The sequence below is a fragment of the Petaurus breviceps genome, unplaced genomic scaffold, assembly GCF_028583685.1.
Source record: "Petaurus breviceps papuanus isolate PSGF00001 unplaced genomic scaffold, PetGlider_PUasm1.0 37, whole genome shotgun sequence".
NCBI classification, from domain to species: Eukaryota; Metazoa; Chordata; class Mammalia; order Diprotodontia; family Petauridae; genus Petaurus; species Petaurus breviceps.
In genome coordinates this window covers 17509638-17523396 of record NW_027186296.1, presented here as the reverse complement: position 1 = coordinate 17523396, position 13759 = coordinate 17509638, and the positions used below count along the sequence as shown (strand labels likewise).

General features: G+C 36.3%; 1 protein-coding gene across 6 annotated transcripts in view; it reads left to right on the top strand.

The window, feature by feature from the left end:
* SECISBP2L (SECIS binding protein 2 like) overlaps positions 1-12748 on the top strand; it is an 80767-nt gene extending 68019 nt beyond the window's left edge. For all 6 annotated transcript variants that reach the window (XM_069098009.1, XM_069098012.1, XM_069098011.1 and 3 more), the window contains one exon: positions 6974-12748. In XM_069098009.1, the coding sequence (XP_068954110.1) occupies positions 6974-7644 (671 nt within the window). In that variant the 3' untranslated portion in view covers positions 7645-12748. The remainder of the gene's footprint in view (positions 1-6973) is intronic.
* Positions 12749-13759: the final 1011 nt, after the last annotated feature.

The following is a 13759-nucleotide window of genomic DNA, read 5'->3' as shown; positions in this document are numbered from 1 at the left end:
ATATAGCATGAAGTAAAAGAGGAAAGAAGGAAAGAAAGTTGAGAAGAAGTGAGACTGTGCAGCAATAATTCTGATGTATGAGGTAATGATATGGGCCCTGGCTTTGATTTGGATGGAGCCTGACATGATGGAGATTTCCAACTTGAGAAACTAGGAAGGTGGTAGTGTTGTGGAAAACTAGAAAAGGAAGCAGAGCAAACAAAAGAATGAAGAGCTCAGTTTTCTGTGAATATTATATATTATATATATAATATATATATATATATATATATACATTATATATATTACAGGTATATCCAAGAAGAAATTAGAGACATATTAAATGGTTAGAATTGGGGATGAAGATTTAGGAATCATCTGTGTACATAGAAGGTGAGCTTCCCAAGCTTGTGCAGTGAAGGGAGTTAAGTCATAGGAGACATCCATGTTGACTGGTCAGGCCGCTCACAGAAATACCTCAAAAAAGTGTTGAAGAAGCCAAATATAAAATGGTTTCACAAATCAGCTTAGTCTGCAGCAGTGATGTCAAACTCAAATAGAAACAGCCATAAAACCATACACAAGGAGGCTGTATATGGACTTAGAAAAACATGTATGTTTATGTAGTTCTTTCTAAAATCAGTGCATCATGTTTTATAAAATCAGATGAGAACTTCATTTTATTTTGGTTTGGCCTGCACTTGGGGAGTTGTTGTAGGCCACATGTAGTCCATGGGGCAGCATGATTGACAGCTTTGCTTTAGGGAACTCCAGCTACCAATGTTTGTCAGAAACTGCTCTGCATCTTATAGTCCTTGCCTCACATAGCTCATACGTGTCAGAGGTTCAACTGGCTTTCTGTCTAGCATACTATGTTGTCTCTCTGTAGCTATAGATATGTTTGTATCTTCTTATTTTCCCTATAATTAATTCTCTAACCAAACATATTTACTTATCTTATACATATTTCATCCTATGTCCTTGCCTTTTCATGTCCCATTTTCCTGACCTGGAATGCCCTATTCATTCCTCTTCTTCTTCCATTCACCTATTTTTAAAAATTGCATCCTCCACGGTAAACTTTTGCTAATTGAACCAAATCTCCTCTTTACTCATTGATTAAAGTGATCTGTGAAAAGAGTAAGATATCTAATAAAATTTTAGCTCTTAAGAAAACTCCTTTCATTTAGAAAAATTGGTGAGAAATTCAGCCATAATTAGTAGAAAGTTTAAATTATGGAACACTTTTGGAAATTTTATTATTCTTTTTGTTGTTGGGTTTTTTTTTTTTTTTGCCTTTTGGAGGGCAATTGGGGTTAAGTAACTTGCCAAAGGTTACATGGCTAGTTTTTTTGTGTGTGTATTAAGTGTCTTAGGCTGCAACCAAACTCAGGTTCTCCTGACTCCCGGGCTGGCGCCTTACTCACTGCACCACCTAGCTGCCCCCTAAATTTTATTATTCTTAAAGTACATTTAGTAATACAAATTAGATAAACAAAACCTTGCCTAGTAGAAGTAAAATGATGGTATTGGATTGTTAAAGCAGAAATTTGCTTTATAGCAAATTCTGCTTTATATTATGAAATAAAGCATAAAATTGCTTTAATTCATGAAAAAGGAAATACAATAAAACATGAACATTCTTTAGGGGAAAAAATTGAAAGTTACTACAAAAAAATATTACCCCTGGGAAGTTTGGAGACTAAAAAATACTTACTGGAATTCCAGAATAAATGTGTCCCAAGAAAAAGTGAACAGACATCTTACAGGAATTACCACTAGAAATTCAAAGACTGTAAGCCACCTGGAGAACCAGGAATCACTTTTTGATGACAGTACAAAAGCTGTACTCAGGGATGAAAATGATAGCCAAGACTGAATTAATTCTTTGAAAGAATTGTTAATAGTAGCTCAGGAGATATGATAATTGCCTACAAGTTTCTGAAGAACTGTAATATGGAAGTAGAATTAGATTTGTTCTTCTTGACTGCAAATGACATTATTGGGATCAGTGTATACAAATTACATAAATATTGCCATTCTGATGTAAGGAGAAATTTTCTACCAATTAAGAACTATCTGAAAATGGAATGGGTTACCTCAGAAGATCATACATGCATATGCCAAGGTGCTAGAATCCAAAATTAAGAACAGGCTCACTTAAATATACATAACTTTAGGAGCAGGAATTCTTAACCTGGAATTTGTGAACTTGTTTTTTAAAATATTATTGTGATTATATTTCAATGTAATTGGTTTCTTTTGTGACCTTATTTTATTTTATAAATTTTAAAAGACATTCTTATGAAATTAGAAGGTCTATAGGCTTCACCAATTTGCCACAAGAGTGTATGATTAAAGAAAAAGTTAAGAACCTCTGTATTAAAAGAAAACCATCATGGCTTCTGCAAGTGAAAATTGGATTTGAAGTAATCTCCCCAGAGCAGTTATTGGGAGTAAGTTAAGCATATGGTCCAGGAGGAACTGGTGGATATGATATATTTAGGTTTAAAAATCTTTTACCCTGTCTTAAATTAGTTTTATTTTATTTTATTTGTTTGCCTTTTGGAGGGCAGTTGGGGTTAAGTAACTTGCCCAAGGTTACACGGCTAATTTTTGTGTATATGTGTGTGGGTGTTAAGTGTCTGAGGTTGGAACTGAACTTGGGTCCTCCTGACTCCCGGGGCCGGCGCTTTACTTACTGCGCCACCTAGCCACCCTATGTTCCCTCCTTTTCAATTTGAGGTAATCAGATTTATCCTTTTTTTTTTTTTTAAAGCAATCAGGGTTAGGTTACAGGGCCAGTTATTTCTGGGTGTGGTGCTAAGTATCTGAGCTTGGATTTGATTCCCCAGGTCATCCTGACACTGGAGCCGGTGCTCTTACTCGCTGAGCCACCTGGCCGCCCCTAGATTTATCCATTTTGTGTTTTGTAATTGCCTCTCTCTTACTTGGTTAAGAATTCATCTCTTACCCATAGCTGTGACAGGCATATAATCAAATAGGGAGTTCATTCCTAAGTAATGTTTTTCTCTTTTTAATGGTATTATTTAGCTACTGTGGTATAGTAGTAGCAAGAAGACTGGGTTTTTTAGTTAAAAGACCTATGTTCAGGTTCTGGCTCTACCAGCTATAGAACTATGGACGGGCAAGTTCTTTCAGCACTCTCAACTTATTTTCTCAGCTGTGAATTAGGGATAATCTATGCAATTTACCTTGTAAAGGTTATTATAAGGATCAAATGAGTAATGTATATAAAATACTCTAAAGTGCTATTTAAATGTTTATCATTATTTCACTAAGTTTCTCTTGACATTTGCTCACCCGTGGGGTTTTTTCTTTATCATTAGACAAATTGCTACTTTCTTGGCAAATGTTTCTATATAATATTAATAATGTATTTAGTTAGGGCTTTCTATTTTCCAAGTAATTTTTACATATATTTTCTCATTTGATCATCTTAAAACCTCTATGAGGTAGGTAAGGCAGGAATTCTTAGGTCCTATTTTACAGATGAGGAAGCTGAAATACTCAGACTTTCTCATTTGTAAAGTGAGGATTAATAATTCTCTAGAGATCTCAGAGAATATGTCAGAGCCAAGTCTCCTGTTTCCTATTGTTATTCTATCTCTTTTGAGTAGAAAGTAATTTATTTGAATAGTTATCCTGAAGAAGAGAAGACTTGGAGGTGTATGTGATAACTTGTTTTCTGGTATTTACAGGGCTATCATGTAGAAGAAATTAGGTTTGTTCTTCTTGTTCTCAGTGGACAAAACTGGAAGCAATAGATGAAAATTGCAAAGAGACTAGTTTTAGGCTTGATTTAAGGAAAAACTTACTATCAATTACACTTTTTTTTTTTGGAGGGGGGAGGGAAGGGCAATTGGGGTTAAGTGACTTGCCCCACATCACACAGCTAGTTAAGTATTAAGTGTCTGAGGCCAGATTAGAACTCAAGTCTTCCTGACTCCAGGGCTGGTGCTCTATTCACGGTGCCGCCTAGCTGCCCCTCAATTACACTTTCTAAAGTAGAATGAGCTACTTAAGAAAGGAGTGGGTTCCCTTTTTTACATTTTTAAAATTTTTTTGAGGCAATTTGGGTTAAATGACTTGCCTACGATTACACAACTAAGTAAGAAGTTGAGACTGGATTTGAACTCGGGTTTTCCTCACTCTGAACCTGTCGCTGTATCCACCATGCCACTCAGCCACCCCTAGGATTCTCTCTTATTAGAGAGCTTTAGGCAAAAGCCAGTTGACCTTTTTTCAGTTTATGAGTTGGATTAGAAGTGTCTTTGAGGTCCCCTCCAACAATGACCTTCTGTTATTCTTTGTCTTGATCTCATTTCTTTTTTTTTTTTTTTTGCCTTTTGGAGGGCAATTGAGGTTAAGTAACTTGCCCAAGATTACATGGCTAGTTTTTTTTATGTGGGTGTTGAGCGTCTGAGGCCGGAACTGAACTCAGGTCCTCCTAATTCTGGGGCCAGCACTTTACTCTCTGTGCCACCTAGCTGCCAATCTCATTTATTTTCTATGCTCTAGAATTACTTGTTGAGCCCTATGGTAGGTAAGCATAATGCAAAAATTTATTCATTTATTTAGCTAACATTTTATTTGGAATCAGAAGTCTTAGTTTCTTCTAGTCTTGGTTCAGTAAGTTGTGAGTTATATGGCCTTAATAAGGCACTTAATTTTGCTGGCTCTCAGTTTTTTATGTAGACAATGAGATTATCCATCTCATTCTAAAATTCTGTGATTATATTATTCTAATGTCTATATTGGTTTTATGGCATGAGATTAAATTAATTTCTTTTTTTTTTTTGCCTTATTGGAGGGCAGTTGGGGTTAAGTAACTTGCCCAAGGTTACATGGCTAGTTGTTTTTTGTGTGTGTGTATTAAGTGTCTGAGGCTGGAACTGAACTTGGGTCCTCCTGACTCTGGGGCTGGTGCTTTACTCACTGCGCCTCCTAGCCGCCCCAAAGACTTTTTTTTTTTGCTTCTTTGGAGGGCAGTTGGGGTTAAGTGACTTGCCCAAGGTCACATGGCTAGTTTTTGTGTTAAGTGTCTGAGGCTGGATTTGAACTCAGGTCCTCCTGACTACAGAGCCAGTGCTCTACTCACTGCGCCACCTAGCCACTCCAATTAAATTAATTTCTAATTGTGTGAAATTTTTTTTTTTTTCCTCTTGTGATCATGATCTCTCTACTAAAGTCTTACCACAAGGTGTCATCATGGTAAGCAGGGGATCCTGGATTCTTGAAGGTTCTCTTCATGGAGCACCTTCTCTGGCAGGCCCAATTAGAATGGCCTTATGCATTTGCTCAGCAGCAACCTTTACATAATATTCATATTTACATTTGCTCAGAAGATGAGCTTAGCTAAGTGCAGAGAAATACATTTCTTAGAAGGTGGGCCATGAGATAACGATTTTTTTTTAAATTTTGGCCATAGCAACTTGTAAAGCATTGTAAAGTTCAGAGGGTTTGAGACCTACATCAGTAACAGGAGTAAACCAGACTGGTTTATAGATTTCAAGATAGTTAGGGGAGCCAGCATGGCTTCATCGAGAACAGGACTATCTTATTTCCTTTTGTTTTGATAGGGTTTCTAAACTGGTAGATTGGGAGACTGCTATTTCATTTTGAATAATAAACAGACATAAATATTTCCATATACAAAGAAGGTCAAGAAAAGAAAAGAGGATTGTTTATGAAGCTGTGAATTTACAATGTTCAGGTGTTTTTTTAAGTATGCGTCAGTAGTACAAATGCTGTCCTCCTGGGTATGTCAACATCCCTTCTGAACTTTCCTATGCTTCTGTGTTTTAAGGGTTTCATTGATTCTGTTTTCTTTCTTTTTTTGTACCACTGTAACTACTGCTACTCAAAACACTTTCCTTTTCTCCAATAAAAGCTCAGCTTTGTAACAAATTTTTGCCTAGATTCTAGTAAAGCATAAAATCTTTCATATTTCTCTTACGGAAAAAAGTAAAGAGATATTGGCTGGACAATAATAAAGCTGGGTGAATTCAGAACTGATGAAATCACCAGACAACCGCAATGGTCATTAAAGGTTCAAGGTTGGTTTGGCAGGACTTTGCCAGCAGAGTGCCTCTGGGGCCTTGACTTTTCCTTGAGTTTTGTAACACTTATATCAGTTGATTGGATAAAAGTATAAATGGCAAGATTATCAAATTTTTAGGTAACACAAAGCTAAGAAGGATAGCTAGCATACCAGAAGACAGGACCTAGATAAATTTCAACATATTTAGAACAAATGAAATTCAGTAGGGAATTGGGTTCAGAAATCAACTTCACAAACAAAAGATAGTTTATGCTTTGCATAAGCAAAGCTTCTAGGAAAGAGGAGGTGATAAGCTACTGTATTTTGTTCTGATAATACTATATCTGGATTATTGTGTTCAATTCTGCACCCTACATTTTAAGAAGGAAACTGATAAACTGGGTAACTTGCAGAGGAGGAGAGCCAGGATAGGGAGAGGCCTTCAGTCCCCATCATATGGAGATTAGTTGAAGGAGCCTAGGATGTTTAGGCTGAGAAAGAGAACCCACTGAGGAGATGTGATAGCTGTGTTCATATATGTGAAAGACTGTGGTACAGAGGGATCAAATTTGTTCTCTTTGGCCCCAGAAGGAAGAACTAAGAGGAGTGGGTGGTATTGGAGAGGCCAATTTAGACTCTTAGGAAAAATTTTCTCCCAATTAGAGCTGCCCCAAAGTGGAAAGGGCTATCTTGGTGGTGACTTCATTGGAGGTCTTTAAGCAGAAGTTGGATACCATTTGATGGGTGTCTTATAGTGGGAATTTCTTCTGGGTATAGGTTGGACTGAAATACCTTACAACTATAAAATTCTTGATTTCTGCATAATGAAACAACACAATTGTTGTTCAGTTCCTGTTGCTTACTTAGGGTTCTAGAAAGTTGACAAGGTTTGAAATAATCTGATGAAAATATCTGTTTTGCTACTTATAGAAACAAATTGGAGAAACATGGTGGAAACCTCAGATGGACTGGAAACATCCGAAAATGAGAGAGATGCTTCATATAAAGTCATCGTACCTGAAACATCCAATAAAGTTCCAAATGACAAGGTTCCTGTTAATAAGCAGCTACCCTCTGTGGCTACCAGCAGCACTGCCTCAACTACAAACCCTGGGAAATGTACAGTGAGTGACAAAGAAGAAGTGAAACCAGATGACCTAGAGTGGGCATCACAGCAGAGCACAGAAACGGGGTCTTTGGATGGGAGCTGTCGAGATATTTTGAATTCTTCTATCACCAGTACCACAAGTACTCTAGTACCGGGGATGCTTGAGGAAGAAGAGGATGAAGATGATGATGATGATGAAGATTACCCCCATGAACCCATATCTGTAGAAGTGCAGCTCAACAGTAGAATTGAATCATGGGTCTCAGAAACCCAGAGAACTATGGAAACCCTTCAGCTTGGGAAAACCCTTAATGGAGCAGAGGAAGACAATACAGAACAAAGTGGAGAAGAGGAGATAGAGGTTCCAGAGCAGACAGACCTAGTAACTGACAGTGAGGATTGGACAGCTGATAAACAAGCAAGCAGTGTCCAAGAGAAACCCAACAGCTGTAGTTCTCTTAATAAAGAGCATTCTGATTCTATTACAACATAAAAATGCATAACTCAGGAAATTAAAAAAAAAACATATATGTATATGTGTGTGTATATATATATCTATATATATGTACATATATATACATAAAATTAACTGTAAGGGTTGCAGCCATTACCTTTTATGCTTCATCTCAACATTTTGCACTGTTAAATGTTTAATAAGTGTATTTAATTCCCAACAGAAATATTTTTGTAGTTGTCTTTGTTACTTATTTCATTATGATCTGTAGCTTAGCTTTTAATTAACATCAAAATGTATTTCTAAGAGCTCTCTATGAAAATTTTGGCAGATAAGTTCTAGCTTTTTCTTGTGATAGAAACTAATGTTAAAATATCAGTTTTAAGGGAAATAATTTTAAATTGCCTACTTAGACTCATATTTTGAAAGCAGAAGATACAAATTTTAAGCTCAACAACAGTTAACTGGCATTTTCATTCAGAGTATCCCACTGTGATTTTAATTTCTCTGCCCATGTTGTTCTAATGAAAGCGGGGGGCAGGGCGAGGGGACTTTTCTGGCTGCTATAAAAGAAGTGGGGATAATGCATCAAAAACAAAACAACCCACCTCATTGAAAGGAAAAGGGTGACTGGTACCAGAAGTGCTTCGTGATGAAGCTGTTATTTGGCCTTTGGAAGCATATTTCAAAGACTACTCATCCATTTAGAAAGATGCAGATGTTAAAGAGATAAAGTAACACCTCTAAAACTTTTATGAAAGAGGAGGAAACTTCAACCATGGTGACCAATGATAGTCTGTGCTTGTCACAGCTAATACTGATTTTCTACAATTATGGAAAAGTGAACCATGATCACCCTCATTCTGATATTTGTTTTTTACTCACTTACCTCAGGAATGCTGTTGTACATGATCTATATTATACAGAATTTGGCATGTTTTGACAGGTAAATATTTAATAGTTAAGTGTAACTGTATATGAAGCACTCAATGTAAAGTATTCAAAGGCAAGGCTTGGATATTGGTAGCTGATATCTTGCATGTTTTGGGATCTTGACCCTCTTGACTTGAGGATCTGGTTTGGTGCATAAGATCTTGTGTAGAATGAAACCTTTGCATGTCAGTTGCACTAGCCTAGTGCTATATCTCCTGCATAATAAGGAAGGAAGACCGTAGCTACTAACGTAGAGGAGAGAAAAGGCATCCACAGAGCTGCAGCAGGCATCCTGGTGACTTAAAGCTCAGAAGAGCAAGTATAGAAGAAGAGAGGAAGCTGGCAGATTTGTAGTGGAATCTGCCTGATGATGATTCAGAGTGAGCAATTGTATGTACTGTATATTTACTCCTTGATCACTTTAAAAAAAATTCATGTCACTGCCCTTCTTTAGCAATGTGTGCACAGAAACTATCTGCTTTGAGGGGTAATGCTTACTGAGCTCAATTCTCCACCTCCAGTCAGACACTTACCAGGCTCTCATGAACCATTTCAGGTTTGTGATGGTAGGAGGATCAGACCATCCCGTCTCCACCTCTTATACAAAAACCAAATCAACTTTTTGCTCACCAGCTCTCACTACCTAGGCAATAAGACTGGTTCAAACAAGAAATCTAGGGATGGGAAGAGATAGAGTTCTCTCCTTGCCACACTACTACCTGGCAGGTTGTGCCTCACAGAGCCAGAAGAGGAGAATTGGGCAGAATATTTATTTAACTCATTGGAACTACTGTATTAGTTTTGGTATTTTGCAGTGTTGGCATTTTAGTTCTTGGAACATTCTAGGGTTAATGATTAATGTTAGCCTTCTTTGCGATGCTAATGAGTGTTTGAGACCCACAGAAAATTTGTGGATTATAGAAAATACTCATAATTGAGAGACATAGATGTCTAGAAAATATTGATAATTTTTTAACCTTGTTACTGTATGGAGTGGGAACACTATTGTCTTTTTGTTCCCCAGTATAGACTTCCTAGGCACTAAGTAATGGGCATTTTAAGAATGCAGTGTGTAGGGAATGATGCCTCTTAAATTGTAATCATGGGCAGTTATATGGCAGATCTTACTGTCTCTACACATATAGAAATATTAGCCAGTATAGGAAATGATAGAGGTTTTGAACTGCTGACAATCTTCCTCCCCCCAAAAAGTGAATTTAAAGATTTTAGTACTTTCCGTGATGTATATTTCCTTTGATTAGTCAGTGTCAGTGATTCAGATAACTCTTGATCTTGAGATAATACTACAATGGTTTCTTATATTTTATATATCTTTTCTGAACTTGAATTGTCATTTTAAAATTTTTTGACTTTGTATACAGGAGAAGTTCGGGTATTCCTCAGACCACCAATTACTTGTAATTTTGCTATAGATTTCAGAAGTGTTCTATAATGTGTGCAATAGATCCTCTCACAATTGTGGTACCCATTCTGCCAACACACCCCAAGGGACCATGGCCTTTTTATAATGGGAGACAGGTCACCTCTAGAGGCTAAACCAAAATTTGGCAAAGGATGTGCTACTGTGCTGAGAGAGTATGCTTAAGTATTAATAATGTGCTTAGGACTTGTTTCCTTTTGATAAATTATAATAATATTATAATTGTAATAACTATAGTATGTGCAGAAGGTTGTCTAGTATCCAAAAATTAGGAGTTTTGGGGGGGGAAGTTTGGAGAACAAGGAAGAAAATTCATGATAATGAAATTATGGTTCTATCAATGCTCAAAGCATAGCTTTTTTCTAATTTTTAGATAGGTTATTTTGTTGGGATTAATTATTTGAAATGTCATATTTCTATTTCAGTATATAGGCATATGATTTACTATGTGGGTTATTACACTCCCCAAAACAGATTTTCTTGCTAACGTAGCTTTGTTTGCTGTGAAGATAACTACCCATAAAACAAATGTCCATATTAGTTTTAATTTTTTGTTTAAGCCATTTGTAAATCCTGTAATATATTTCTTTTGGCTAAATACAGGGAAAATAATGTGATGATATAGTTGGAAGAACAGTTTTTAAAGGAGCTGATTGGAGGTCATTTTTACAGAAAAGGTATTTTATATGCCTCCAATACTTGGGAAAAAAATTTAGTCAAAAGGTAATTCATGTAGTTTGTTAATTAAATATTCAGAAACTGTTCATGTCAGAATAATGCACTTGTTTGATTTCTTAACATAAACTGGGGTGGGATAGGGGAGGAGTGGGAAACATTACGTGCAAATGGGTGATAAGCTATACACGATTGAGTTAATTTCTTTAACATAAAATTTAAATTTAATACAATGTTACTTTAAATGTATGTATACAGAGTATTACTGTTTGAAAAGCTGCTGTTTGCTTTAAAAACTGTCATTTTAAGTATTTACTATAAGTTGTGCCAACTCATCAGAATATTAGCTTAATCTATTTAAAATATGGACCAGATTTTAATGATTTTTTTAAAAATTGCAATGAAATAGAGATTTATTTACAAACAAACCCTTCCTTTTCCTTTTTTTCCCTCAACAAGCAGAGTGAAGCCATAATGAAAAACTATAGGGTTTTCAGCCCAGCCACACACCACAGAAACTACCAAAATGTCCGTTTAACTTGAAATTTGAACCCCAAGTCCTGAAAACTTAGTGTTGGCACATCTCACCTTCAAAGTGTTCATATGTTGTGTGTAATAGTGTGTTCTTTTATTTTAAATAGTTCCTAATGAAATGCCACATTTATCTATAATTTAATGTCTTTAAACTTATTATGCTCTGGTATAAAGTTAGCAAATTTAGTATGAATTAGAACATGAAGGTTTTAAAAAAATTTTTTGGTTATTTGCTATATTAAGGATAACTGTTCTGTTAATCATTTTGGAGTAATAACAGCTTTTTTGCACTATGTAAATATTAGTGGGGACTCTTACATAACCAATAAAATGATTGTAGAAATTTGGTCGTTTATTATAGTATAAAGAGGTGAATATATAATTACTCATCAGTATCATGAATATAGAATAAATATGGAAAAATCTTGGCTATAGGTTGTTAAACACTGCAACAGGTTTCTAGAACAATGTTGTTGAATGTCTCTGAAATTCCTTCAAAACAATACCCATAGCATTCTAATCAGCTTGCTGAAGGTGCTTTGGCTCCAGGCTGACAGCAACGCCTCAAGAATCTCCTGAGTCAGAACTTTTGTGTTGGGTGTCCTTTAACCCATTGATCTCCAGAGTTTGGGTTAGGGGTTGTGGCTAGAACCCAAGGGATCAATGATCAGTCAGTCACATGCACTCCCTACATAGGCAGTCATGGATCTCATTTCCAACTCAGCTTCACCTATCCTTCACCCATTACAATTCAGCACTCCCCAACTCCTTCACCTTCCAAGACTGTACAAGCTCCCAACATTCTTTTCCAGGCCTTAACCTCTCAGTGAAGTTGTAACCTAATCTTACTCAGGCACCCACAATAGCAGCTGAGTTTATATGATGAAAAAAGTTTGGAGAGCACTATCCTTGTCCAGTAGTCTCCAGATATTTTTGGTTGCACACTCCTCTATTAATAATTTACGAGCATGTATGTCACATAAATGTGTTTATTTGTAAGTTATGTACATGTACTATTGTACTAATATAAATTAATCAATAAGAATTTATTGTATACTAGGCACTGTGCTAGGGTCTAGTAATACAAATACAAAGTGAAACTGAAATTCCTACTTAAAGTTACATTATCTAATTTACATAAAACAAATAAAAAGAAATGAAATACTATATAACCTTACTAATAATTTCATTTTATGATAGCATCAATAATTTCATTATATGTTAATAATGACAATTTCTAAAGCTAATTTCAAATGTAAAGCTAGTGGGGATCCACTGAAGTTTATTGAGTAAGGGAATGAGTATGGTGAGTTTTATGAAAATCACTTTGGCAACTGAATTGGAGTGAGAAACTTAGAATAGGGAGACCAATTGAGAAACTTTTGCAATAGAAGTGCTGAATTACGGTGGTAGCCATGTTATTAAAGTGACCTGTGAAGGTAGAAATGATAAGATTTGGCAATTGATAGGATATATTAGATGAGAGAGGAGATACCCTTATAACTAATTTTATGAAACCAAGTGGCTGGGAAATAAGGTACCTCTGGGGAAAAAAAATAATGTAATGAGATTTGCTCTTTGTCCTAATCCATCCATGCCAGCTCATCCTGTCCCATCCAAAAAGAAAATAGGAGAGGTGGGATACTCACTGTTTACTACCTGAGAAGTGCTTGATGGTCACAAGGTTGATGGATTAGGAATGGGGGAGTGTTTGCTGGGGAAAGAGGTGTACAGAATATTTAGTAATATAGCCCAAACCTACTGCCTCGGGAGGCTGGATTGCAGTTAGGTTATAATTTCACTGAGGGGCTGACTCCAAACTTAGATAAGCAGAGTGAAGTTGGGAGCTGGTGCAGGTAAAGGCAGGGGCAGTGCATGTGGAGAATAAGGCTAAGAATGATCACGTTGGAGTCAAGGCCCAGGATTCTGGATGTCCTGGGAAGACTGAGATGCAGCCCTCTAATTAAAAAGTCTTGGGGCCCCTTATAAAGTTTCGTTGTATTTAATCACATGTGCTAGGTGTGCTAGTGAGCAGAGGAAATTGTTTATTTTAAAGGCGAAATATTTTATTATAGAGTTCTTATAAAGGATGGTCAGTGGTTCTGGAGAGATTCACATAGACAATTCTCTTACAGGATTTATTTTTGTGGCTAAGGGAAGACATGCTTTTAAAAAAATTTTCAGTCATTTGCTTATGTGGAGTTTCAAGTGTTGTAATAATTGCAATTTCATTCTCTTGACTTTGTGCTTATGTTTCTTATTGCATTACTTCATTTTTGCATTCTCTGCCATTTCCTTTTTTTTTTTTCATATCCACTACTTTATTAAAATTCTCCACCTTTGATCCAAGCTATCAATTCTCTATTTTTAATCTTAGGAGCTCTGTTTAGAGGCCACTAGGTAGCAAAGTGGATAGAATGCTCGACTTGGAGTCAGGAAGGTCAAGAAGACCTGAGTTCAAATGTAGCCTTAGTTACTAGTTGTGTGACCCCATGCAAACCATTTAAATATTTGTCTGCCTCATTTTCCTCAACTGTAAAATGGGAATAATAAGAGCAACCATGTCCTAGG